Source organism: Coffea arabica, chromosome 10e, assembly GCF_036785885.1.
Source record: "Coffea arabica cultivar ET-39 chromosome 10e, Coffea Arabica ET-39 HiFi, whole genome shotgun sequence".
NCBI classification, from domain to species: Eukaryota; Viridiplantae; Streptophyta; class Magnoliopsida; order Gentianales; family Rubiaceae; genus Coffea; species Coffea arabica.
This window is the reverse complement of record NC_092328.1, coordinates 29,282,431-29,307,138: the sequence shown is the minus strand read 5'-3', so window position 1 is coordinate 29,307,138 and position 24,708 is coordinate 29,282,431. Positions and strand designations below refer to the sequence as shown.

The 24,708-nt window shown below is 37.0% G+C and overlaps 1 protein-coding gene across 8 annotated transcripts; it reads right to left on the bottom strand.

The window, feature by feature from the left end:
* Positions 1-13,191: 13,191 nt before the first annotated feature.
* LOC113711060 (uncharacterized) lies at positions 13,192-16,599 on the bottom strand. 8 transcript variants are annotated; one of them, XM_027234201.2, is made up of 7 exons: positions 16,129-16,599; positions 15,829-15,958; positions 15,223-15,287; positions 14,900-14,985; positions 14,156-14,236; positions 13,930-14,069; positions 13,192-13,471 (listed from the first exon to the last, which is right to left on the bottom strand). In XM_027234201.2, exons 1-6 carry the CDS (start codon positions 16,181-16,183, stop codon positions 13,935-13,937), a joined length of 552 nt encoding a protein of 183 aa, XP_027090002.2. In that variant the 5' UTR covers positions 16,184-16,599; the 3' UTR covers positions 13,192-13,471; positions 13,930-13,934. The 8 variants fall into 8 exon arrangements, 3 of the variants coding, with proteins under 3 accessions (XP_027090002.2, XP_071924220.1, XP_071924219.1); XM_072068119.1 differs by having other exon boundaries at positions 16,263-16,599; XM_072068118.1 differs by lacking the exon at positions 14,156-14,236.
* Positions 16,600-24,708: the final 8,109 nt, after the last annotated feature.

The window sequence follows — 24,708 nt, the reverse complement described above, 5'->3', positions numbered from 1 at the left end:
AAATTGCCCAGGCCGCTCTCGAGAAGGAAATAGGAGTCAACAGCCACCCACGACCAACCTTGACCAGTCAAAGGGGAAAAAGAATGGACCAAATGTGTCGGCTCAGGTGTATGCCCTAGGGCAGCATCAAGTCTCGGACCCGTTGAAGACGTGGAAGGTAAGATTCTGGTATTCTACCGATTGCCACCGATTGCCTACTAGCATGGAGTAGAAGAATTATAACTTAGGAAGGAAGAAGCAACTGTGGTATATTGGCCAGTGAATGGATACGGATTGGTTAGTTAAGGATACGGATTGGTTAGTTAAGTATAGTATTGGAGAAGGCAATGATAAGGAATTTCGAGGACGAAATTCTTTTAAGGGGGAGAGAGTGTGAGAACCCTAAATTTTCATTTTTTTTCTCCGCATTTATTGATGCTTATTTTTCCTTTTGAAAATCAAAAGAATTTGTTACCTTATACTAAGGAGGGTTTCATTTCATATATGTGAACATGTGTTGGTGTGTATTAAGTATTTGTGCATGAGTTTTGGAATATATATTCATCGGATGGAACTTGGAAAAAAAAAAAAGAAAAAAGTTTTCGAAAGAACTAAAGGACCGAATCCGGCCGGAAATCCGGCCAGTTCTTGGCCGGATTGATGGCCGGATTGCTTGACGTTTTTGAAAAATATTTGGTTTAGCTACTGCCTCATATCCGGCCTGGAATCCGGCCGGAAATCAGGCCAGAAACCGGCCGGATTCTGATGAGACAGCAGCTTTGACCGGCGATTTTTCTTCCTTCTTATCTTGTTTTGGGTCACAAATATCTTCATTTCTTCCTTGCTCAACCGTGGCTTTTGAGAGAAAAGACCAAGCAAAGCTCTCTTTTCCTAACTTCAAATTTGGCTTCAATCTTGAGATTTCACCATTTGATTTCTAATTCCTTCCATACAAGTGCTAGCTAGGAGGGGTTTAAGGGATTGGCGGAGTGAGTTTTGGAGTTGGAGCTCTAAGCTATCATTTCTCCTTAAGTTTCAAGGTAAACTATCTAGAAATTTCCTTGTACTTCTTATGCTTGCAAAGTAGTGGATTAGAGATGTTACATGTGTAGTTTTGTAGCTTAATTTATGGGTTGAGTAGAGGTATCGTGAATTTCTGTTTTATAGCAAAATTTCTGTCCTCAAATGGTGATTAATGTTTGGGCATGATTTGGTAGTTGATAAGAGCAATTTTGAGCTTGAGAATGTTAGTGTTGCTTGTCTTCAAAGAATTTCAGCTTTTGTAGCAAAATTTCCAGTTTTAGGGTTTATAGTTTTGTCTTTTACTTGGTTGCACTTGAAGGATCTTGTGGTCTTAATTAAAGGTATTTTATAGCTTGTTATTTGTGGGGGAAAATTGTGGTGAATTGAGGAGTGAGTTGGTATTGAGGTTTGGTTGGAAAAGTAAGGAAAAACTAAAGGAAGTGCTGTCAAAATTTTCGTAAGAGCTCCTGCGCAGTCTTAGGAAGTGCTATATCTTGATGTAGGAGTATCGGAATTGAGTTCCGTTTGTTGCGTTTTAACCTAGACTCATAGGGCTATAAACCGTGTAAGTTTCAGATGCTGTTTCTATCTGTGCAATTTATAGTGATTTTTCAAAGTTAACTGGAAATTGTATACCTGTTCTGTCTTGTGATGGTGAGCAGTACCTTGCGACTTAAATTTGACCGACTTGCGTTCTGATTCTTAAGATGGTGTTTTCTGGAAAGTTATAACCCTTTGAATGTAGTTTCCAACGGTGTAAATTTTATCAATTTTGGACTTACAAAACTTGAGATACGATTTTTTTTATAGGGTTGTGCAAAACTGGAAAATCCTGTTTTCCGAGTAATGATCGTACATTTATTTTCTACTTCAAATTTGGAGTTGGTTACCTATGATAGGTAGGGTATTGAGGTTGTTCATGCCTTTAAGACCGATTGTTACTCCTTTTCACTCCGAAGTCGCATTGTCTTTGCATTAATGGTTCATGTGGATAGGCACGGGACTTGTAACCGAGTTTACTTGCAAATTTCATTGATTCAATTTTAATGTCAAGTCTTAAGTGTTTGCCTTGCTTGTTCTAGGAGGGGCCAGCGAGTAAAACCACATTTGGCAAGGAACCTTTTGAAACTATTCTTGTTTGATCTGGTGAGGGTACCACCCCTTGTATTGTTGCTACTTGAGTTATCTGTACTTGAAATCTATGACATGAATGACTATGAATCCTGTTTAGTGTGATTGAGACGGGGGTGTACTTTATCACACTCGTTCTCTTGCCTGTGTGGTACAAACTGCTATCTATCACTTGTACTTGTTACGAACTTGAGCCTGTTACCTGCACTTGTTATAATGTCGTTTGGATGTGTCCAACGACCTCCTCGTTACATGTTATAATGTCGTTTGGATGTGTCCAACGACCTCCTTGTTAAACCTGAACTCAACCTCATGGGGAGTTAATTAAATCGAGCCATGCAAGGGCTTGGTCGAGGAAATTGACAATCCATGGGTGCCTGTTTTATGGAATCTTTGAGTATTGAGACTCTTGATTCCGGTATACTCGAGTATTACCATTCCTGTTTTTATTTGGCGTTCGGGCCCGGTAAGGGGTATGAATGGTGAACGGGATTTGGCGTTTAAGTGGTGTTCTACTGGACTGGTTATTCTTTATTTGGAAGTTGACGGAGGGTCAACATAGTCGGATCAAGTACTGCAACGGAAAAATTGGCTCCTGAGAGCCATCTGTATCCTTTCTATTTAAGCTGTTTACTTATCTCCTTATTTGGTATACTTAGGTGATTAATTGAGCATGAAGTGCCTTGGTTCTTGATTGTTATTGATTTTGGTACCTCATTGGGCTTATAGCTCACCCCGTTTTGTTATCCTTGTTTTCCTTACAGGAAAATCTTTTGGAAGCATGAGTTGAGCTGGATATATATATTCTTTTGTATAGCTCCTCAATAGATGGAAACCTTGAATGTATTTTGAAAACAACTCCCTTTTGATTTGTAAAATTGTGATCATGTATATATATAAAAGTGTTTGCTCATGTACACATGTTACCCTTTCCAACGTGTTCATTCGTTATGGTTGCCTGGAGTTATTGAAATTACTGAGGTTTTGGACGAGTATAGTATTCAAGCATGAAAAGGAAAGAGAAACAAAAGTGGCAGGGTTTTTTGACAATCTTTTGGCTTGGTAAGTTATTATTTAACTTGGTGGCTTCCGAATTGTTCGCTTCCTTTGATTTCTGTCACGCGTACTTTAGAGTTGTGAGTGTAGTGATCGACTGAGTCCCGGTGAGAGCTGGGCAGGCGGCCCGCCGAACCCTCTGGTTCGCCTTAGGGGGAGGTGGGGCCGTTACAATTGGTATCAGAGCCACTTCGCGTGGTCTCTGCGCGGAATGAGCTTGGGCCAAGTGGTGTTATGGTCCCGACTTTGCGAATGTTTATGAATGTCTAAGTGCTCTTTGAGCATAAGTCATGGATCGTGAAGTGGTATAAGTATTAAATTTGTATCATGGTGCTTGGAGATAGTAGATCTGTAGGTCAGGTGGGAATCTCGATTGTAGATGAATTACTCTTGGGCCTGGCCAGCCCGAGTGGTGAAATTATCTTCTTTTGGGATTCTTGTACCCGACTACTAAATAGATGAGAGCCTAGGTTAGAGATCGCTTAGGCCAATTGGGAATTTGATTTGTGGAACTTTGTTTGATATAGTAAGATTTCATGAAGTGTGATTAGTCCTGATTAAGGTGTAGACTATGTATTCCTGTAAGTTATGGATGAAAGCTTTTGGCTTGCTGTTGTATACTTTTGGGCCTAGTTTGTTTTGTGCATTTTGGATTTGACCTTGTTACTTGCCTGGACTTACTTTTGCTTCCATTTGCCTGATACTGCGTGATTTGCTAGATCAAGTTGTGTTATATATAAATGCCCTTTTTGATGTATCTACTGTTGTTATTTGTACCTCCCTGCATTTGTTTTAATCTTGTATTTACGTTTCGACCCTAGAGTGGTTAAACCGATGGAAAATACGCGTAGAGGACGAGGCCAGGGGCGCGGCCGTAAGCAACCCTCGATTGGAGGGGAAAATCGAGAACCAATGCTTGAACCTAACCCTGAACCTAGAATAGATCCTAATATTCAGGTAGCTGCCGCCATCCAGCGTATGACTGACTTATTGGCCCATGTAGTGGAACATCAGGGTCAAAATCCTGTTAATCAGCCGGGCAACCCTGGTAATCATATAGAGGGTGAGGATAGAGCCCTCGAACGATTTCAGAAGTTCTCCCCACCGAAATTTCTTGGAGGACCAGACCCCGACGTGGCCGAGAGATGGTTAGAGAAGATGATTGATATATTTGTCGCGTTACATTATACCGAGGAGCGACAGGTTACATTTGCTGTCTTCCAACTAGAGGGAGCAGCCCGTTCTTGGTGGAATATCATAAGGTTGAAGTGGGAAAGAGAGCAAACCCCAAGGACGTGGGTGAATTTCATGAGAGAGTTTAACACGAAATATTTTCCACCTTTGATCCAAGAAAAGAAAGAAGATGAATTCATTAGGCTGCGTCAGGGAACTCAAACCGTCGCCGAATATGAAAGCCAGTTCACCAGATTGTCTAAGTTCGCTCCCGAACTAATCGTCACTGAGCAGAGGCGGATAAGGCGTTTTGTTCAAGGATTAAACGTTGAGATTCAGAAGGACTTGGCCGTGGCCCAACTTAATACTTTTAGTGATGCGGTGGAGAAAGCTCAACGAGTTGAAGGCGCGAGGTTACAAGTTAAGAATTTTCAAGCCAAGAAAAGGGGTTTTCCAGGAAGCAGTTCGGAGCAAGGAGATAAAAGCACGCCTCCTAAGATTGGAAGGGGCAACGGGGGAGTACAACTACCAGAGATGTCTAGTGGTGCCTCACAGGCTCAGTTTCTGCTTCCCGCGGTCCTTGTGGATACTGTGGGAAACCGAATCACACGGAGGATGTTTGCTGGAAGAAAGGAAGAAAATGTCTGCGTTGTGGGAGCGCAGATCATCAAATCGCAAATTGCCCAGGCCGCTCTCGAGAAGGAAATAGGAGTCAACAGCCACCCACGACCAACCTTGACCAGTCAAAGGGGAAAAAGAATGGACCAAATGTGTCGGCTCAGGTGTATGCCCTAGAGCAGCATCAAGTCTCGGACCCGTTGAAGACGTGGAAGGTAAGATTCTGGTATTCTACCGATTGCCACCGATTGCCTACTAGCATGGAGTAGAAGAATTATAACTTAGGAAGGAAGAAGCAACTGTGGTATATTGGCCAGTGAATGGATACGGATTGGTTAGTTAAGGATACGGATTGGTTAGTTAAGTATAGTATTGGAGAAGGCAATGATAAGGAATTTCGAGGACGAAATTCTTTTAAGGGGGAGAGAGTGTGAGAACCCTAAATTTTCATTTTTTTTCTCCGCATTTATTGATGCTTATTTTTCCTTTTGAAAATCAAAAGAATTTGTTACCTTATACTAAGGAGGGTTTCATTTCATATATGTGAACATGTGTTGGTGTGTATTAAGTATTTGTGCATGAGTTTTGGAATATATATTCATCGGATGGAACTTGGAAAAAAAAAAAAGAAAAAAGTTTTCGAAAGAACTAAAGGACCGAATCCGGCCGGAAATCCGGCCAGTTCTTGGCCGGATTGATGGCCGGATTGCTTGACGTTTTTGAAAAATATTTGGTTTAGCTACTGCCTCATATCCGGCCTGGAATCCGGCCGGAAATCAGGCCAGAAACCGGCCGGATTCTGATGAGACAGCAGCTTTGACCGGCGATTTTTCTTCCTTCTTATCTTGTTTTGGGTCACAAATATCTTCATTTCTTCCTTGCTCAACCGTGGCTTTTGAGAGAAAAGACCAAGCAAAGCTCTCTTTTCCTAACTTCAAATTTGGCTTCAATCTTGAGATTTCACCATTTGATTTCTAATTCCTTCCATACAAGTGCTAGCTAGGAGGGGTTTAAGGGATTGGCGGAGTGAGTTTTGGAGTTGGAGCTCTAAGCTATCATTTCTCCTTAAGTTTCAAGGTAAACTATCTAGAAATTTCCTTGTACTTCTTATGCTTGCAAAGTAGTGGATTAGAGATGTTACATGTGTAGTTTTGTAGCTTAATTTATGGGTTGAGTAGAGGTATCGTGAATTTCTGTTTTATAGCAAAATTTCTGTCCTCAAATGGTGATTAATGTTTGGGCATGATTTGGTAGTTGATAAGAGCAATTTTGAGCTTGAGAATGTTAGTGTTGCTTGTCTTCAAAGAATTTCAGCTTTTGTAGCAAAATTTCCAGTTTTAGGGTTTATAGTTTTGTCTTTTACTTGGTTGCACTTGAAGGATCTTGTGGTCTTAATTAAAGGTATTTTATAGCTTGTTATTTGTGGGGGAAAATTGTGGTGAATTGAGGAGTGAGTTGGTATTGAGGTTTGGTTGGAAAAGTAAGGAAAAACTAAAGGAAGTGCTGTCAAAATTTTCGTAAGAGCTCCTGCGCAGTCTTAGGAAGTGCTATATCTTGATGTAGGAGTATCGGAATTGAGTTCCGTTTGTTGCGTTTTAACCTAGACTCATAGGGCTATAAACCGTGTAAGTTTCAGATGCTGTTTCTATCTGTGCAATTTATAGTGATTTTTCAAAGTTAACTGGAAATTGTATACCTGTTCTGTCTTGTGATGGTGAGCAGTACCTTGCGACTTAAATTTGACCGACTTGCGTTCTGATTCTTAAGATGGTGTTTTCTGGAAAGTTATAACCCTTTGAATGTAGTTTCCAACGGTGTAAATTTTATCAATTTTGGACTTACAAAACTTGAGATACGATTTTTTTTATAGGGTTGTGCAAAACTGGAAAATCCTGTTTTCCGAGTAATGATCGTACATTTATTTTCTACTTCAAATTTGGAGTTGGTTACCTATGATAGGTAGGGTATTGAGGTTGTTCATGCCTTTAAGACCGATTGTTACTCCTTTTCACTCCGAAGTCGCATTGTCTTTGCATTAATGGTTCATGTGGATAGGCACGGGACTTGTAACCGAGTTTACTTGCAAATTTCATTGATTCAATTTTAATGTCAAGTCTTAAGTGTTTGCCTTGCTTGTTCTAGGAGGGGCCAGCGAGTAAAACCACATTTGGCAAGGAACCTTTTGAAACTATTCTTGTTTGATCTGGTGAGTGTACCACCCCCTTGTATTGTTGCTACTTGAGTTATCTGTACTTGAAATCTATGACATGAATGACTATGAATCCTGTTTAGTGTGATTGAGACGGGGGTGTACTTTATCACACTCGTTCTCTTGCCTGTGTGGTACAAACTGCAATCTATCACTTGTACTTGTTACGAACTTGAGCCTGTTACCTGCACTTGTTATAATGTCGTTTGGATGTGTCCAACGACCTCCTTGTTACATGTTATAATGTCGTTTGGATGTGTCCAACGACCTCCTTGTTAAACCTGAACTCAACCTCATGGGGAGTTAATTAAATCGAGCCATGCAAGGGCTTGGTCGAGGAAATTGACAATCCATGGGTGCCTGTTTTATGGAATCTTTGAGTATTGAGACTCTTGATTCCGGTATACTCGAGTATTACCATTCCTGTTTTTATTTGGCGTTCGGGCCCGGTAAGGGGTATGAATGGTGAACGGGATTCGGCGTTTAAGTGGTGTTCTACTGGACTGGTTATTCTTTATTTGGAAGTTGACGGAGGGTCAACATAGTCGGATCAAGTACTGCAACGGAAAAATTGGCTCCTGAGAGCCATCTGTATCCTTTCTATTTAAGCTGTTTACTTATCTCCTTATTTGGTATACTTAGGTGATTAATTGAGCATGAAGTGCCTTGGTTCTTGATTGTTATTGATTTTGGTACCTCATTGGGCTTATAGCTCACCCCGTTTTGTTATCCTTGTTTTCCTTACAGGAAAATCTTTTGGAAGCATGAGTTGAGCTGGATATATATATTCTTTTGTATAGCTCCTCAATAGATGGAAACCTTGAATGTATTTTGAAAACAACTCCCTTTTGATTTGTAAAATTGTGATCATGTATATATATAAAAGTGTTTGCTCATGTACACATGTTACCCTTTCCAACGTGTTCATTCGTTATGGTTGCCTGGAGTTATTGAAATTACTGAGGTTTTGGACGAGTATAGTATTCAAGCATGAAAAGGAAAGAGAAACAAAAGTGGCAGGGTTTTTTGACAATCTTTTGGCTTGGTAAGTTATTATTTAACTTGGTGGCTTCCGAATTGTTCGCTTCCTTTGATTTCTGTCACGCGTACTTTAGAGTTGTGAGTGTAGTGATCGACTGAGTCCCGGCGAGAGCTGGGCAGGCGGCCCGCCGAACCCTCTGGTTCGCCTTAGGGGGAGGTGGGGCCGTTACAATTGGTATCAGAGCCACTTCGCGTGGTCTCTGCGCGGAATGAGCTTGGGCCAAGTGGTGTTATGGTCCCGACTTTGCGAATGTTTATGAATGTCTAAGTGCTCTTTGAGCATAAGTCATGGATCGTGAAGTGGTATAAGTATTAAATTTGTATCATGGTGCTTGGAGATAGTAGATCTGTAGGTCAGGTGGGAATCTCGATTGTAGATGAATTACTCTTGGGCCTGGCCAGCCCGAGTGGTGAAATTATCTTCTTTTGGGATTCTTGTACCCGACTACTAAATAGATGAGAGCCTAGGTTAGAGATCGCTTAGGCCAATTGGGAATTTGATTTGTGGAACTTTGTTTGATATAGTAAGATTTCATGAAGTGTGATTAGTCCTGATTAAGGTGTAGACTATGTATTCCTGTAAGTTATGGATGAAAGCTTTTGGCTTGCTGTTGTATACTTTTGGGCCTAGTTTGTTTTGTGCATTTTGGATTTGACCTTGTTACTTGCCTGGACTTACTTTTGCTTCCATTTGCCTGATACTGCGTGATTTGCTAGATCAAGTTGTGTTATATATAAATGCCCTTTTTGATGTATCTACTGTTGTTATTTGTACCTCCCTGCATTTGTTTTAATCTTGTATTTACGTTTCGACCCTAGAGTGGTTAAACCGATGGAAAATACGCGTAGAGGACGAGGCCAGGGGCGCGGCCGTAAGCAACCCTCGATTGGAGGGGAAAATCGAGAACCAATGCTTGAACCTAACCCTGAACCTAGAATAGATCCTAATATTCAGGTAGCTGCCGCCATCCAGCGTATGACTGACTTATTGGCCCATGTAGTGGAACATCAGGGTCAAAATCCTGTTAATCAGCCGGGCAACCCTGGTAATCATATAGAGGGTGAGGATAGAGCCCTCGAACGATTTCAGAAGTTCTCCCCACCGAAATTTCTTGGAGGACCAGACCCCGACGTGGCCGAGAGATGGTTAGAGAAGATGATTGATATATTTGTCGCGTTACATTATACCGAGGAGCGACAGGTTACATTTGCTGTCTTCCAACTAGAGGGAGCAGCCCGTTCTTGGTGGAATATCATAAGGTTGAAGTGGGAAAGAGAGCAAACCCCAAGGACGTGGGTGAATTTCATGAGAGAGTTTAACACGAAATATTTTCCACCTTTGATCCAAGAAAAGAAAGAAGATGAATTCATTAGGCTGCGTCAGGGAACTCAAACCGTCGCCGAATATGAAAGCCAGTTCACCAGATTGTCTAAGTTCGCTCCCGAACTAATCGTCACTGAGCAGAGGCGGATAAGGCGTTTTGTTCAAGGATTAAACGTTGAGATTCAGAAGGACTTGGCCGTGGCCCAACTTAATACTTTTAGTGATGCGGTGGAGAAAGCTCAACGAGTTGAAGGCGCGAGGTTACAAGTTAAGAATTTTCAAGCCAAGAAAAGGGGTTTTCCAGGAAGCAGTTCGGAGCAAGGAGATAAAAGCACGCCTCCTAAGATTGGAAGGGGCAACGGGGGAGTACAACTACCAGAGATGTCTAGTGGTGCCTCACAGAGAGGCTCAGTTTCTGCTTCCCGCGGTCCTTGTGGATACTGTGGGAAACCGAATCACACGGAGGATGTTTGCTGGAAGAAAGGAAGAAAATGTCTGCGTTGTGGGAGCGCAGATCATCAAATCGCAAATTGCCCAGGCCGCTCTCGAGAAGGAAATAGGAGTCAACAGCCACCCACGACCAACCTTGACCAGTCAAAGGGGAAAAAGAATGGACCAAATGTGTCGGCTCAGGTGTATGCCCTAGGGCAGCATCAAGTCTCGGACCCGTTGAAGACGTGGAAGGTAAGATTCTGGTATTCTACCGATTGCCACCGATTGCCTACTAGCATGGAGTAGAAGAATTATAACTTAGGAAGGAAGAAGCAACTGTGGTATATTGGCCAGTGAATGGATACGGATTGGTTAGTTAAGGATACGGATTGGTTAGTTAAGTATAGTATTGGAGAAGGCAATGATAAGGAATTTCGAGGACGAAATTCTTTTAAGGGGGAGAGAGTGTGAGAACCCTAAATTTTCATTTTTTTTCTCCGCATTTATTGATGCTTATTTTTCCTTTTGAAAATCAAAAGAATTTGTTACCTTATACTAAGGAGGGTTTCATTTCATATATGTGAACATGTGTTGGTGTGTATTAAGTATTTGTGCATGAGTTTTGGAATATATATTCATCGGATGGAACTTGGAAAAAAAAAAAGAAAAAAGTTTTCGAAAGAACTAAAGGACCGAATCCGGCCGGAAATCCGGCCAGTTCTTGGCCGGATTGATGGCCGGATTGCTTGACGTTTTTGAAAAATATTTGGTTTAGCTACTGCCTCATATCCGGCCTGGAATCCGGCCGGAAATCAGGCCAGAAACCGGCCGGATTCTGATGAGACAGCAGCTTTGACCGGCGATTTTTCTTCCTTCTTATCTTGTTTTGGGTCACAAATATCTTCATTTCTTCCTTGCTCAACCGTGGCTTTTGAGAGAAAAGACCAAGCAAAGCTCTCTTTTCCTAACTTCAAATTTGGCTTCAATCTTGAGATTTCACCATTTGATTTCTAATTCCTTCCATACAAGTGCTAGCTAGGAGGGGTTTAAGGGATTGGCGGAGTGAGTTTTGGAGTTGGAGCTCTAAGCTATCATTTCTCCTTAAGTTTCAAGGTAAACTATCTAGAAATTTCCTTGTACTTCTTATGCTTGCAAAGTAGTGGATTAGAGATGTTACATGTGTAGTTTTGTAGCTTAATTTATGGGTTGAGTAGAGGTATCGTGAATTTCTGTTTTATAGCAAAATTTCTGTCCTCAAATGGTGATTAATGTTTGGGCATGATTTGGTAGTTGATAAGAGCAATTTTGAGCTTGAGAATGTTAGTGTTGCTTGTCTTCAAAGAATTTCAGCTTTTGTAGCAAAATTTCCAGTTTTAGGGTTTATAGTTTTGTCTTTTACTTGGTTGCACTTGAAGGATCTTGTGGTCTTAATTAAAGGTATTTTATAGCTTGTTATTTGTGGGGGAAAATTGTGGTGAATTGAGGAGTGAGTTGGTATTGAGGTTTGGTTGGAAAAGTAAGGAAAAACTAAAGGAAGTGCTGTCAAAATTTTCGTAAGAGCTCCTGCGCAGTCTTAGGAAGTGCTATATCTTGATGTAGGAGTATCGGAATTGAGTTCCGTTTGTTGCGTTTTAACCTAGACTCATAGGGCTATAAACCGTGTAAGTTTCAGATGCTGTTTCTATCTGTGCAATTTATAGTGATTTTTCAAAGTTAACTGGAAATTGTATACCTGTTCTGTCTTGTGATGGTGAGCAGTACCTTGCGACTTAAATTTGACCGACTTGCGTTCTGATTCTTAAGATGGTGTTTTCTGGAAAGTTATAACCCTTTGAATGTAGTTTCCAACGGTGTAAATTTTATCAATTTTGGACTTACAAAACTTGAGATACGATTTTTTTTATAGGGTTGTGCAAAACTGGAAAATCCTGTTTTCCGAGTAATGATCGTACATTTATTTTCTACTTCAAATTTGGAGTTGGTTACCTATGATAGGTAGGGTATTGAGGTTGTTCATGCCTTTAAGACCGATTGTTACTCCTTTTCACTCCGAAGTCGCATTGTCTTTGCATTAATGGTTCATGTGGATAGGCACGGGACTTGTAACCGAGTTTACTTGCAAATTTCATTGATTCAATTTTAATGTCAAGTCTTAAGTGTTTGCCTTGCTTGTTCTAGGAGGGGCCAGCGAGTAAAACCACATTTGGCAAGGAACCTTTTGAAACTATTCTTGTTTGATCTGGTGAGTGTACCACCCCCTTGTATTGTTGCTACTTGAGTTATCTGTACTTGAAATCTATGACATGAATGACTATGAATCCTGTTTAGTGTGATTGAGACGGGGGTGTACTTTATCACACTCGTTCTCTTGCCTGTGTGGTACAAACTGCAATCTATCACTTGTACTTGTTACGAACTTGAGCCTGTTACCTGCACTTGTTATAATGTCGTTTGGATGTGTCCAACGACCTCCTTGTTACATGTTATAATGTCGTTTGGATGTGTCCAACGACCTCCTTGTTAAACCTGAACTCAACCTCATGGGGAGTTAATTAAATCGAGCCATGCAAGGGCTTGGTCGAGGAAATTGACAATCCATGGGTGCCTGTTTTATGGAATCTTTGAGTATTGAGACTCTTGATTCCGGTATACTCGAGTATTACCATTCCTGTTTTTATTTGGCGTTCGGGCCCGGTAAGGGGTATGAATGGTGAACGGGATTCGGCGTTTAAGTGGTGTTCTACTGGACTGGTTATTCTTTATTTGGAAGTTGACGGAGGGTCAACATAGTCGGATCAAGTACTGCAACGGAAAAATTGGCTCCTGAGAGCCATCTGTATCCTTTCTATTTAAGCTGTTTACTTATCTCCTTATTTGGTATACTTAGGTGATTAATTGAGCATGAAGTGCCTTGGTTCTTGATTGTTATTGATTTTGGTACCTCATTGGGCTTATAGCTCACCCCGTTTTGTTATCCTTGTTTTCCTTACAGGAAAATCTTTTGGAAGCATGAGTTGAGCTGGATATATATATTCTTTTGTATAGCTCCTCAATAGATGGAAACCTTGAATGTATTTTGAAAACAACTCCCTTTTGATTTGTAAAATTGTGATCATGTATATATATAAAAGTGTTTGCTCATGTACACATGTTACCCTTTCCAACGTGTTCATTCGTTATGGTTGCCTGGAGTTATTGAAATTACTGAGGTTTTGGACGAGTATAGTATTCAAGCATGAAAAGGAAAGAGAAACAAAAGTGGCAGGGTTTTTTGACAATCTTTTGGCTTGGTAAGTTATTATTTAACTTGGTGGCTTCCGAATTGTTCGCTTCCTTTGATTTCTGTCACGCGTACTTTAGAGTTGTGAGTGTAGTGATCGACTGAGTCCCGGCGAGAGCTGGGCAGGCGGCCCGCCGAACCCTCTGGTTCGCCTTAGGGGGAGGTGGGGCCGTTACACTTCTGCTGCTGCCCAGACACAATGAACCTACATGAAAAATCATCTGTAAATAGTGAAGAGCTCAACCAGGAAGCCAAAGAACAACATGGAAATCCAACATAAGGACCAAAAAGTACAACCAAACTTTTAAGTGTTGCTTTCATCTCAATCTTTTTGCGAACTTTTCAGAAAGCACTCACAGGTTATATTACAGTATTTGGAGTTAAATTTGCAAAAAATGTGTAATTCAGAATGGCACGACTAAAAGAAAGGTCTAAATATTACATTGACAAGACCTTTTTATTATGGGAAAAAATGCTACCACATTCATAACAGCTACAATTGGGTTTTTCTCAGTCATGAGCAGCAAACTAGTAACAAACAAAAAGATAAAAGAATTCCTCTTTTACTAGACCAAATTAAGCATACATACCACATAGAACGCAACCAACAAAACTAGTAAAAATATAGCAATGACAGATGCTTCAACAAGTAAAACCAAAGACCTTCTCTAATCAGATGTAAAATTTTCTGATGTACTAAGCAACTGAAATTTGAGCGAATGAGTAAGAACATCAAAAGCTCCTAAAAGAGAAATTCCAGGCATTTTGCATACTGCTGGACCAAGTACAAGCATTAGTGGCACCTGTAACAGCAAAAGAGAACGTTGCTCAACATAGTGGAAGCCAAGAGAGAATAGTATTAAGCTTACATATTTCAAATTAATCTCACCATGACACCTGAAAAATATACTAATGTAACTATGTAAAGGATGCTAAAGGAGCTTGCATCAGAAAGTGGCAAAAAGCATGCCTGCAATTGCAAACAAGATAGATTGGATATGAGTAGCCACTCCACTAGAGAGAACTATATGTATAAAGTTAAAGCATCAAATTTCAAGTTTGGTTACTTCTTTTGCCTTGAAACTACTTAGATAGATTCCAAGCAAATCATGAACTCGCAACTAGAATTCGACAGACAGAAGAGACTCACGGATCAAGCAGACTTAGACTACGCCCACTCCAACCCTTAGTTGGGCTGGAGGCTACTAATGCTATAAGTACAGTCACCATGGCACAGCAAATTACCCTGAAATTTGAATGACAAGTAATTAAGTCAACCAAAAAATTTTTATGAAACTCTTAGCTACTACTTACACAATATAACAAGCAAATTTCTTTACAAACTACAAGTAAAGGCACTTACAGGCCAACTGAAAACACAAGCGTAACAGCCACTTTTAACATTCTTAGTGACAGAATCCCTTTAATATAGTAAACAAGAGCTACAACATGAATAATAATAAACACCTGTACATGCCCAAGAATGGAAAAGTAAAATTAGAGATTAAGAGCAACATAAGGCATAAATTTAAAAAGATTGAGAAGCATAAAAAAAGTAAAAGCGAATCCCTGACTACAGTAATAGCGAATGAGAAAGCAAGAATGGCAGAAAAACCAGCCAGTTGGAACTAACCAAAAATGAAGCAAAATGCTCGGATGCCATGACCGGATTAAAGCCCAGAACAGGGACCAAAGCAGCCAACAATGTTCCCAAGACAACTTATATTTGAAATTACAAAGACATTAGTACAAGGATGAGTAGAATAACAGCGTTAAAGAGGCATATTTATCTTAAAGACATTACTAATTCAATATAAATCAAAACAGATTTGGACAATACTACAACCAGACATAAAAACCGATAATACAGCCCAAACCAAAACCATAGAAACAACTAAAAAGCTGGAGATTGATGCCAAGGGTAAAAATAAAGACATAAAATAATAGGTCACTTACCATAAGAAATTGTGGATTCAACATATCTGGAGTTCAATTCAAACTCCTCTGCCACTTCAAATACGCTAACAAACATGTTTCAAGAGCAAATTACCAACTGTGGTAGCAATCACAATGGTCAAACAAACTAGAGAACGGATAATCCATAAGTCCAGCAATTGAAAAGAAATATGGCTCGCTATGGCTCTAAAACCCTGGTAAGGACGATGATCAATGCAATAAAGGTAAACAGCAAAAGAGAGATAACAAAAATTTCGAAGGTAAAATCCTTCAATGTCTTAGTAATTCAATTTCATCTCCTAACGGCAATTAGAGTTTTCCGCTGGTAGATGAATATATCAAAACTGCCTTTGACATTGACAATTTCCACTTTGGAGTGCATAAAATTAAAACGCAGATACAGGTACATCAGATTTCATAAATCTAGCACTTCGACTCACTTACTAAACCAATAACCAAAACAATTAAAAAAAACTCCAAATCGACTATACTAATAATATTTCTTAAGCAGTAGACCAGTCGCACATTTAACATTTTTCCTCCGAGAGAGAGAGAGAGAAGGTCCTTTCCATAATCGATATTAAATTATTCATCCACATCACCTACCTACTATGTGCGTACAATAATTCCCCATCCAGACACATAACAGAATATACCTGCTTGAGTTCAGGCCTAGACAAATTGGACATGGCGAAAATTTTCATAGCATCATTGCCAGTCAAGCGGCCATCGCCGTCTGCACAAAAGGAAAAGTAGAATGCTAAGTAAATAAATCTATAAGAAAGAAAGAAAAGAAAAGAAAAAAAAGAAAGAAAGAAAGAACATAGTTAACGATTAATTGGAAGGGAAGAACAGCAACTGAATTAATTTGAACGAAAAAGTTATGACCAAAAAAAGAAGGAAAACCTGAGTCGGCGAAGTTGAACCAATACTCAAGATTTAAGTGGAAAATTTGACCCATAAACTCAAGATTCAGTCTATCCGACCTACATTTGACAAAAAAATATCGAAATTAGATGGAAAATATTGAGATTACATACCTCAAATTATGCCTTCACTCCCTTAGCTCTTGTTTTCCTTAAGATTCAGTCTTCGAACTCTGGCTTTCCCTCAAAATTCACGGCCAATTTTCTGTGTTCTTGCCAGAAAGCAAGTGCAGCACCAATCTAGGGATTTTTGTTATTTGCGAGGTCACTAAAGTTGCCCAAATCCTTTGGGTAGCTCAAATTAGGGATGAAAAAGGTGATTTAAAGTGATTTTGTGGATAATTTCAGCGAGATGACAGTAAAGCATAAGAAGAAATGGAGAAGATGATAATGTCCGAAACTTTCAACGAGAGAGAAAGAAAATGCGGTCCGAAAATTTTCAACGAGAAAGAAGAAATGATAAGTGTTGTGAGTGTTTTAGTTTAACTCTTCCCAAAACGACGTCGTTTCTATCTCATTTTGTTCACCCGCCTCTACACCTTGAATTTTCAGCTTCCCGCTTCCATTTTAACTTAGCACAAAAAGTAACGCTTTCATTCTTTTTTGTACAAATTATTTGAACCTTTCTTTATAAAAATAACGCCTTCTCTAATATCTCTTTTTTTTTCCCATCTATGTGTAATTAAGATTGTTTATTATTTTGAACTTTTTTAACTCACAAGTTGTATTAAAACTTTATTTGTAATATTAAAACTTTAGAATATGAAATTTTAATATTTTTGGATTTTTTTTACTAACATAGGATTTTTTTTGGATCTCTATGACAAAATAATGTTCAAAAACTAAAAATTTTATTAAATAGGATTTTCTTAAAAATTTTATTAATGTTCAAAATAATGTTTATTGAATTTTTTTCTTTTTTTTTATTAACATAGGTTTTTTACTAAATTTTGAAATTTTATTTTTACCGAGCAGCTCAGCAAAGGTCGAAAACTTGAATCAAAGCATCTCGACATTAGGATCTCTACCAAAAATAATGTTCAAAAACTAAAAGGCTTATTACAAATATGTTTATGATTCAAAAAAAGATCTTTAAAGGCAAATATTTTTGTTATCAATTTAATAATGTTATCAATTATGCACGAAGTGTGGTCTGACAAGACCAAGCAATCTGTTTAGTTGATCAAATAACCAAAATGGTTTACTAATACATATATGAAACACTAAATCTATTTGATACAAGTACTGATTCATTAACCATAGATCCAATTTGATTATTGTAAATTGTAATACATAACAAACTCCAGTCATGCAATTGTCAAGATTTCTACTTAATTTCATATTAAATTTTATTATTCTCTCCGCTTATTATTTTCACATTATGTTAATCAGTAATATCCTATATATTGTCAAGAGAACTAAATAATGAATTCATAATATTTTTTAAATTTATAACTAGCTATTAGTTAAGTTTGGAATAATTAAAAAATAGGTAAACATCTTTTTTTACAATACCTTCCTCATTTTGCTAATGATGAACATAACCTAATGTGTAAAAGCATAGGGTGCCATAATAGAATTAATACAACCTTTCTTTATCGCATACGAGGCTAAATTGCAAAAGACATTAGTGTCATGGTAGAGTTAATGAGATTAGTTTACCAAATATGGGCCTAAAATATAAAAGTTCAGTGAAATAACATAATTAATTAAATTTATTTACAACACATGGGCCATAGCAAAAAATTAATGTGGTATATGGGGCTAAAATGTAAAATTTAGGGTGTCATAGTAGAATTAATAAAATTTATTTATAACACATGGGCCATATTGAAAAAATTAAGGTGGTATATGGGGTCAAAAAGCAAAAGTTAGGGTGCCATAATAGAATTAATAAAATTTATTTACAACATATGGGCCATATTGAAAATATTAGGGTGACATAGTAGAATTAGTGAAAGTGGGATGAGAATAAACGCTTTGTACAGTGACGACTACTTGTTGTCACTAATTTAGAACGTATCACCATACTGTGACGATATTAAAAAGTTGTCACTGAAATTGGTCCTACAGTGACAACGTCTTTTCCAGTCGTCACAATGGTGATCTCCCGCCAGACTGCATAGTTGCGCGCCATCCATACTGTGACGACTTATCCCTTGTTGTCACTGTTGACGGGTGAACCCACGATCAAGCATGACGACTTTTAGTGTCGTCACTAAAGTCTTCAATTGTGACAAGTTTCTATGTTGTCACAGAGAATGTTGTCACAAAAGGCCAAATTTCTTGTAGTGAATCCCTGTAAGTAATATATGATTTTGGAGGCATATCCGGACCCGTGGTGATAACCAGAATTAAACCCATCCAAACTTTTATTTTGTTTTTTAAAACAACACTTCCTCAAATAGCTCTGATGGTGGTAATTGGAATTGGTATATGGACTTTGCTGGAAACAAAAAGTTATTGGGGAAATACCATGCATTAACTCTTTCATGGTTATGGAAACAAAAAGTTATTGGGGAAATACCATGCATTAACTTTTTCATGGTTATTGAGCTAGCTCAATTGGCTACTAGAGGAGGGCTCAGTTGGCTACTAAAGGAGGGACTCCTAGGTGCAAGTCAGGGAATCGAACCTTCCTGATTGTGTTTCCTCTCCAAAATTTTTTGGACCATAATCGAAGGTTATTTAACTTCCTTTGAGCTTCCCAATAGTTTAGATAGGTCCATCTTCCTCCCCTTTACTCCAGCAAAGGACCAATTGTAACAATACTATACTAAAAAGAGAAAAAACTTCTTCATGGTTGCCACATAAGCACCCCATGGATTAAACCGAAAAAAATAGAAATGTTAGAAACAGTTCCTTTTTTTTCTTTTAAATACATCTTTTCACTTAGAATTTGTATAGTTTGTGAAGGCTATTATAGTCTTCTCTTAATATTAAGGGAGGTAAGTGTAACTTTTCAAACCTTAGGGGAGGAGGCCGCAATTGTCAGAAATCTTAAGGGAGAATTATGAATTTATCCCTAAAAATAAAAGCAAAAAGAAACTCATTTGTTTGTCCTGTATTGTTTTTAGAAATTTTCTTCGCAAATTTTTTTTCTTACATTGTTCATAATTCATAATACTTTTATGGTTTTAATATTTAGTAATCGATGATTTTCATCAAAAAAATATTGACTTTTCACATAAAAAGATGGTTGAATTATGAGAAGTAGAGCAATTAGAACTGAGACTTACTAAGTAGCCGGAGACACGTATCGGAAAATGTTCCATTTTGCGTCAAAGGCGAGTGTCTCAAAGATGAAAGTGAATTGCAAAAGTGGAGAAGTTGAACACTTTTATTACTTATATTGATGCTAGATATATGGTTCTAAGTGTGTTAATTGATAGATAAGTTGTTAATAGTTGTTAGTTATATTGATTATACTTGCATATTTGAACCAAAAAACATGTATGAAATTGGACATATGCAATTTGAGTATAATTAACTTTCCTTTATTTGGTATGATGAAGTACTTGGTTGGGTTTTAACATGAACATGGTGGCTACTCATTTGTTTTAAGTTGCAAGTTCTTTGTGTTTGTGTTATGGTTGGGATATCATTAGAGTTAATTGCTCGAGACCAATGAATAATTCAAATGTGGGAGAATGATTAAGTGTCAAATGTGAACGTCTTTGAATGACTATTTATGTCCATTTGTTGACTCTTTTATGTATTAAAGTCTTGTATTTTTTAGGGTTTTTATAAGAGTTTTATGCTTAATTGTGGTTTGAAAAGAATGGCAAACTATTGATCAAGTTGGTGTTAATTGCTTGGTTTTTGTAAGGTTTAAAGATATAGTGGATGTGTGTTCGAGTTGCAGAATCACAAGACAGTAGTTTGAATGAAAACTAAGAAGAAAAGCGCGAAAAGGTTCAAAGCACCTTCCAACCGTCTCTAGATCAATTTAAGGACCCTAGAACCGGTTGGTTTAAACGGAAACATTCAGCAGTTGACTTCCAGCCAGTTCAGTGCCGAATTAAGACCCCAAAACCGGTTGCATAAGCTAGTTGTGCAAGGCAGACACAAATTTCTCGCAGCTAGGGACTTTGTTTCCTGTTTTATAACGGATTTTGCTTACCCATAAAATAGACACAATGAGGATGACTTCGCATACATTATTAGGAATAGTTTTAACTTCTAAAGCACTTAATTCTTCTTAGTTTTTGGCTTATAATGTCGAGATTTCAAGAAGAATGAAAGAGCTCTTCACCAAATCTAGACATAAGTGTCTCTACCCATTTCTCTCTTTAATATTATATTCAATTTTATGTTTCTTTTATCAAGTTTATTGTGTTCTTAGTTTTCTTTAAGTCTAGCTAATTAATTAACTTGTTTAGGATGGAATCAGTTACTCCATAGTTTATGACTAATATTGGTTCATTGTTTGTTATTGTCCACACGCTATCTTACGCCTTTGAATTTCATTTTCGCGATAAAAAGGATATTGATTGTAAAGCATCTACGGTGTTGATTAGCGAACAAAGAGTTATTAATTGATACTAATGGGTCGAAGACATGAACTCTAATGTGTAACTCAAGAAGACAGAGAAGCACTTAAAGGGTAAACCATACAGTCTCAAACTCTTCATAAATATTTAATTTGCCTAAAATACCGAAAGTAGGTTTAGACTAGATATAGTTAATACACTAACAAAAGCAGATATTATGACATTAAGTGGGATTTCTTAGTTCACACAAAAGTAAATAAATTGACAAAGATGGGATTTATAATTAGGCAAGAATCCTTAATTATCGGCAATTTTTGTAATAATTAATGTTTGCTGTCTTTTAGTAGTTTTCTTAATTTTCTGAATTTTTATGATAATTTGTGGTCTAAATAATGAGTTACTTAAAACGTCTTTAAACTTGACTAGCTTTTCTCATGGGATCCGCACTTGTATACTCTTCATACTAGCCTGCAGTCTGTGTACTGTTAGATCCTTAATCTAACATTGGTGATCCACGAATTTCTGCAAGAGCACCGGGCCGATTGTAGTAATAAATTACCTAGAATATTTCACTGTCCAACCCACAGGGACGAGTTAATTTTTTACTTTAATTATTCTAATAAAATTAACAAAATTTAACCTTAGAGCGTGTTTCAATCACTACTTGAGAAATTAAATAAATACTCAAATCAACTAAGATATAGATGACAAAACAATTGGCAAAAAACTAAGATTTCAAATTTTGATCTAGAGTTTGAGTTAATTATCTAGTTAATTTCTTAACATGCCAAGAACATACCACACGCAAGTACCTTAGATTATCTTTCAATACATCTAAATTATGCTTAATTAAATCTCACGTCTCGCTAGAGATCATAAGTATTTAATTAAACCATTTCAAATTTTAGGTGATATAATTACATCATACAAACCCTAATCTACTCTCCTGATTAGGTTAAGTATGTTTATTTATTTAGTACACGGTTGTATATTTCTTCTCAATTCAATACAAACTCTAAGAGCGTGTCTATGGTGGCTAAACAAAAACATGTAATTAAATCAAGATAAATAAATCAAGAAAAAAGTTAAGAATTTAACTAAGATAAATAACCAAAATTCCTTCACAAAACCCTAACGTTAGATATAATCTAGTTTATCATAATCATAATTAAAACTAAGAATTTAAGAAACAACAACAACAATAATAGAGAATAAGGAAAAGAAAATTTCTCAGTTGTCCAGTTTCAATTCTCGTGTTGGTTATTCCTTGATTCTTCCATGTTTTCTTCTTGATCTATAAAGAAAAATATGTAAAAAAGATGAACTAAAACTTAACCTAATGTTTTTATCTCCTAAAAATGATCTAAAGAACCCTTATTTATAGTCTCTTGAAGATGTATCCCAATCAGGGTAGGAATAGGTTTTATTAAAGTTGAAAAATCACGTTTTCACACACTTTTTCGATAATGTCCGGCCCAATGATTGGGCCAATGTTTGGTGCCGATCATTGGGCCAAGCTCAAGATACAAAAGAATCTGAAGAAGTCCGGCATGAAGGCCAAATTGATGATCAACACCGGTCATGGATTTGCTCACGAATCTCTAAGGATCCGTGTGTAAATCCTCTTTGAGTGCCAAAAACTCCATAAAAAAGGCCAAATTAGCATTTGTACAGAATATGATAATTGTAGTCCTTTGAATTAGCTTTCCAACTCTATAAGAATCAAGTCATTTGGAGGTTTGGACATTGAGATACACCTAAAATATTGAGAATTGGTTGGAAGAGCATTGCAGCACAAATACATTCAATAATTTGAATTTTTGACTATGAAAATGTGAAAAGTGGACCTCATGTCTGCATAAGAATCGTAGCTAATTTTTTTAACTTCAAAATGAATAAAAAATTATCTCAATATAATTTGGTAGTTCAAGCTATTGCCAAAATATTGATACATGTCAATCTTGTAAAACCTCTTCCTCTTCACTTCTTCTTCTTCCATTGTTTCTTTGCATCACGTTTTTAGTCCGTTTTCTCTCCAATTGAACTTTTCACCTATTAGAACAATATAAGAGTAAAACTAAGTAGTTTTTACTCAAGATAAAGTTCAAATAGCATAGTTAACTAGCAACTTATACATATAAATGTACTACAATTTATGCTCTATCAAACTCCCCCACATTTAGTCTGTGCTTGTCCTCAAATACAAGAACAAAATCTATTAAACACAATCAATGGCTATATTTAAGATTTATTATGGTTATAGCAACCATTCTAAATAAGTGTCAAACACTAATAGTGAAAAACCAAAGGGACATTTCTTCAGTTAGCTTTCAAAACCATTAACCCTTTCAACTCCGACTAATCAAACTAAATATATAAAATATTTAACAAACATTTCTGTGCAAATAGCCCAACCATTAAACAAAATCTCAAACATAGAATTACAAGGATCCATAGGCTAATATTATAATCTTTTCCTTCTTTTTTTTCCTTTTCTTTGTTTTTTTCTTTCAAATTTCCTCACACTTAAGCTTTTTCATATTTTAACAAGAGGGAATTACTTAATTCTCTTCCGTTCAAATCTTTTGACACGAACTCAGACATCTCCCAAATGAAGAAGTCCGAATACTCAACTTTCACCTCTAAAGAATCATACTTATAGCAATCGCCATTTTTTGACATGAAAGTTGATATTTACTTAATGAAGACCCCCGATTACAAGGCAATGATAATTAGCGAAATATAGTCCAAATTAATAACGTAAACTAACATAAGCTTTTAGGCACAACTATAAACACAAAAGTCCACTTCATATCCTAATAATATGGAGAATCAAGATTAATAATTAGGCCAAATTCATAAGAAAAATACTAGAAAAATATGTACAATACCTAAGAAAGTCAGCCAAAAATTGTAAAAGTTTCAAAATACCAAATATTCACCGACGAATTCTTTTAAGGCCACACCATTTAACTGTTAACACATTTATAAATATAATTCTTTAACAATAATAATACGCAAAATATAAGCCATTGCCTAAAATTTTAGCCCAAAAATTCAAAAATTTCACTTCACCTATTTACTCCTCCCCCACACTTAAAACAACATTATTCTCAATATTGGAATAAAATATAAAGAACAAATAATAAGAAAAGAGATGACAGTGAAACTCCCCTAATAACTAATGAAGTGCCAATGACTAAATGGGGTGAGAAGAAAGTTACTAAATACCGTCCAATAATCAATCTCAAGAGAACCATCTTATCGAAACAAAAAGAACAAGTGAACACTATAAATAGGGCTTAAACACACCATCTAATAACCCAAACTTGAAAGAAAATAAAATCCTAAATTAACATCACCACTAATCCCAAAAATAAGGAAAATATTAAATAAAATTAAAAAGAAAGTCGAGTTGCCTCCCGAGAAGCGCTAAATTTAACGTTTTCAGCTAAACAAGGCAAATGCGATTATGGCGGATGAAATGGTTCAAACATTCGCACATCCTCTAATTTATATACCTGTAGTACTGCATAATTTTTCACATCGACATTATATTTCCAAACCGCCAAAGAAGAATGATCATGCAAGGGCATAAATCCTATATCCTACTCTAAGATATATTTTTCACTATACAAATTGTTAGTCGCAGTAATATAGGAACAAGATTCCTCATACGAAGGGTACTTTAAGGTTCAAAGACATTAAATTCTTCTTTTTCTTTACCAACCATTAAAGTTAATTTTTTTTCAAGTAAATCTATGTTAGCTCCCCTCGTACCTAAAAACTCTATATCAAGGATAATAGGCATAGAAATATCGTTTTTCATATCAAGAATAATAAAATAAACAAGAAAAGAAAATTTACCAACTTTTACTAGCATATCTTCTACAATTCCCATTAGATAACGCACTAATTGGTTAATCAGTTGTAAAACCACTTGAGTAGGCACCAAATTGGCAAACTTTAATATTCTAAAAAATGATAGAGGCATTAAATTAATACTAGATCCAAGGTCAAATAGGCATTTATCAATAAAAGATTTTCAAATTGACAAGGTACAGTAA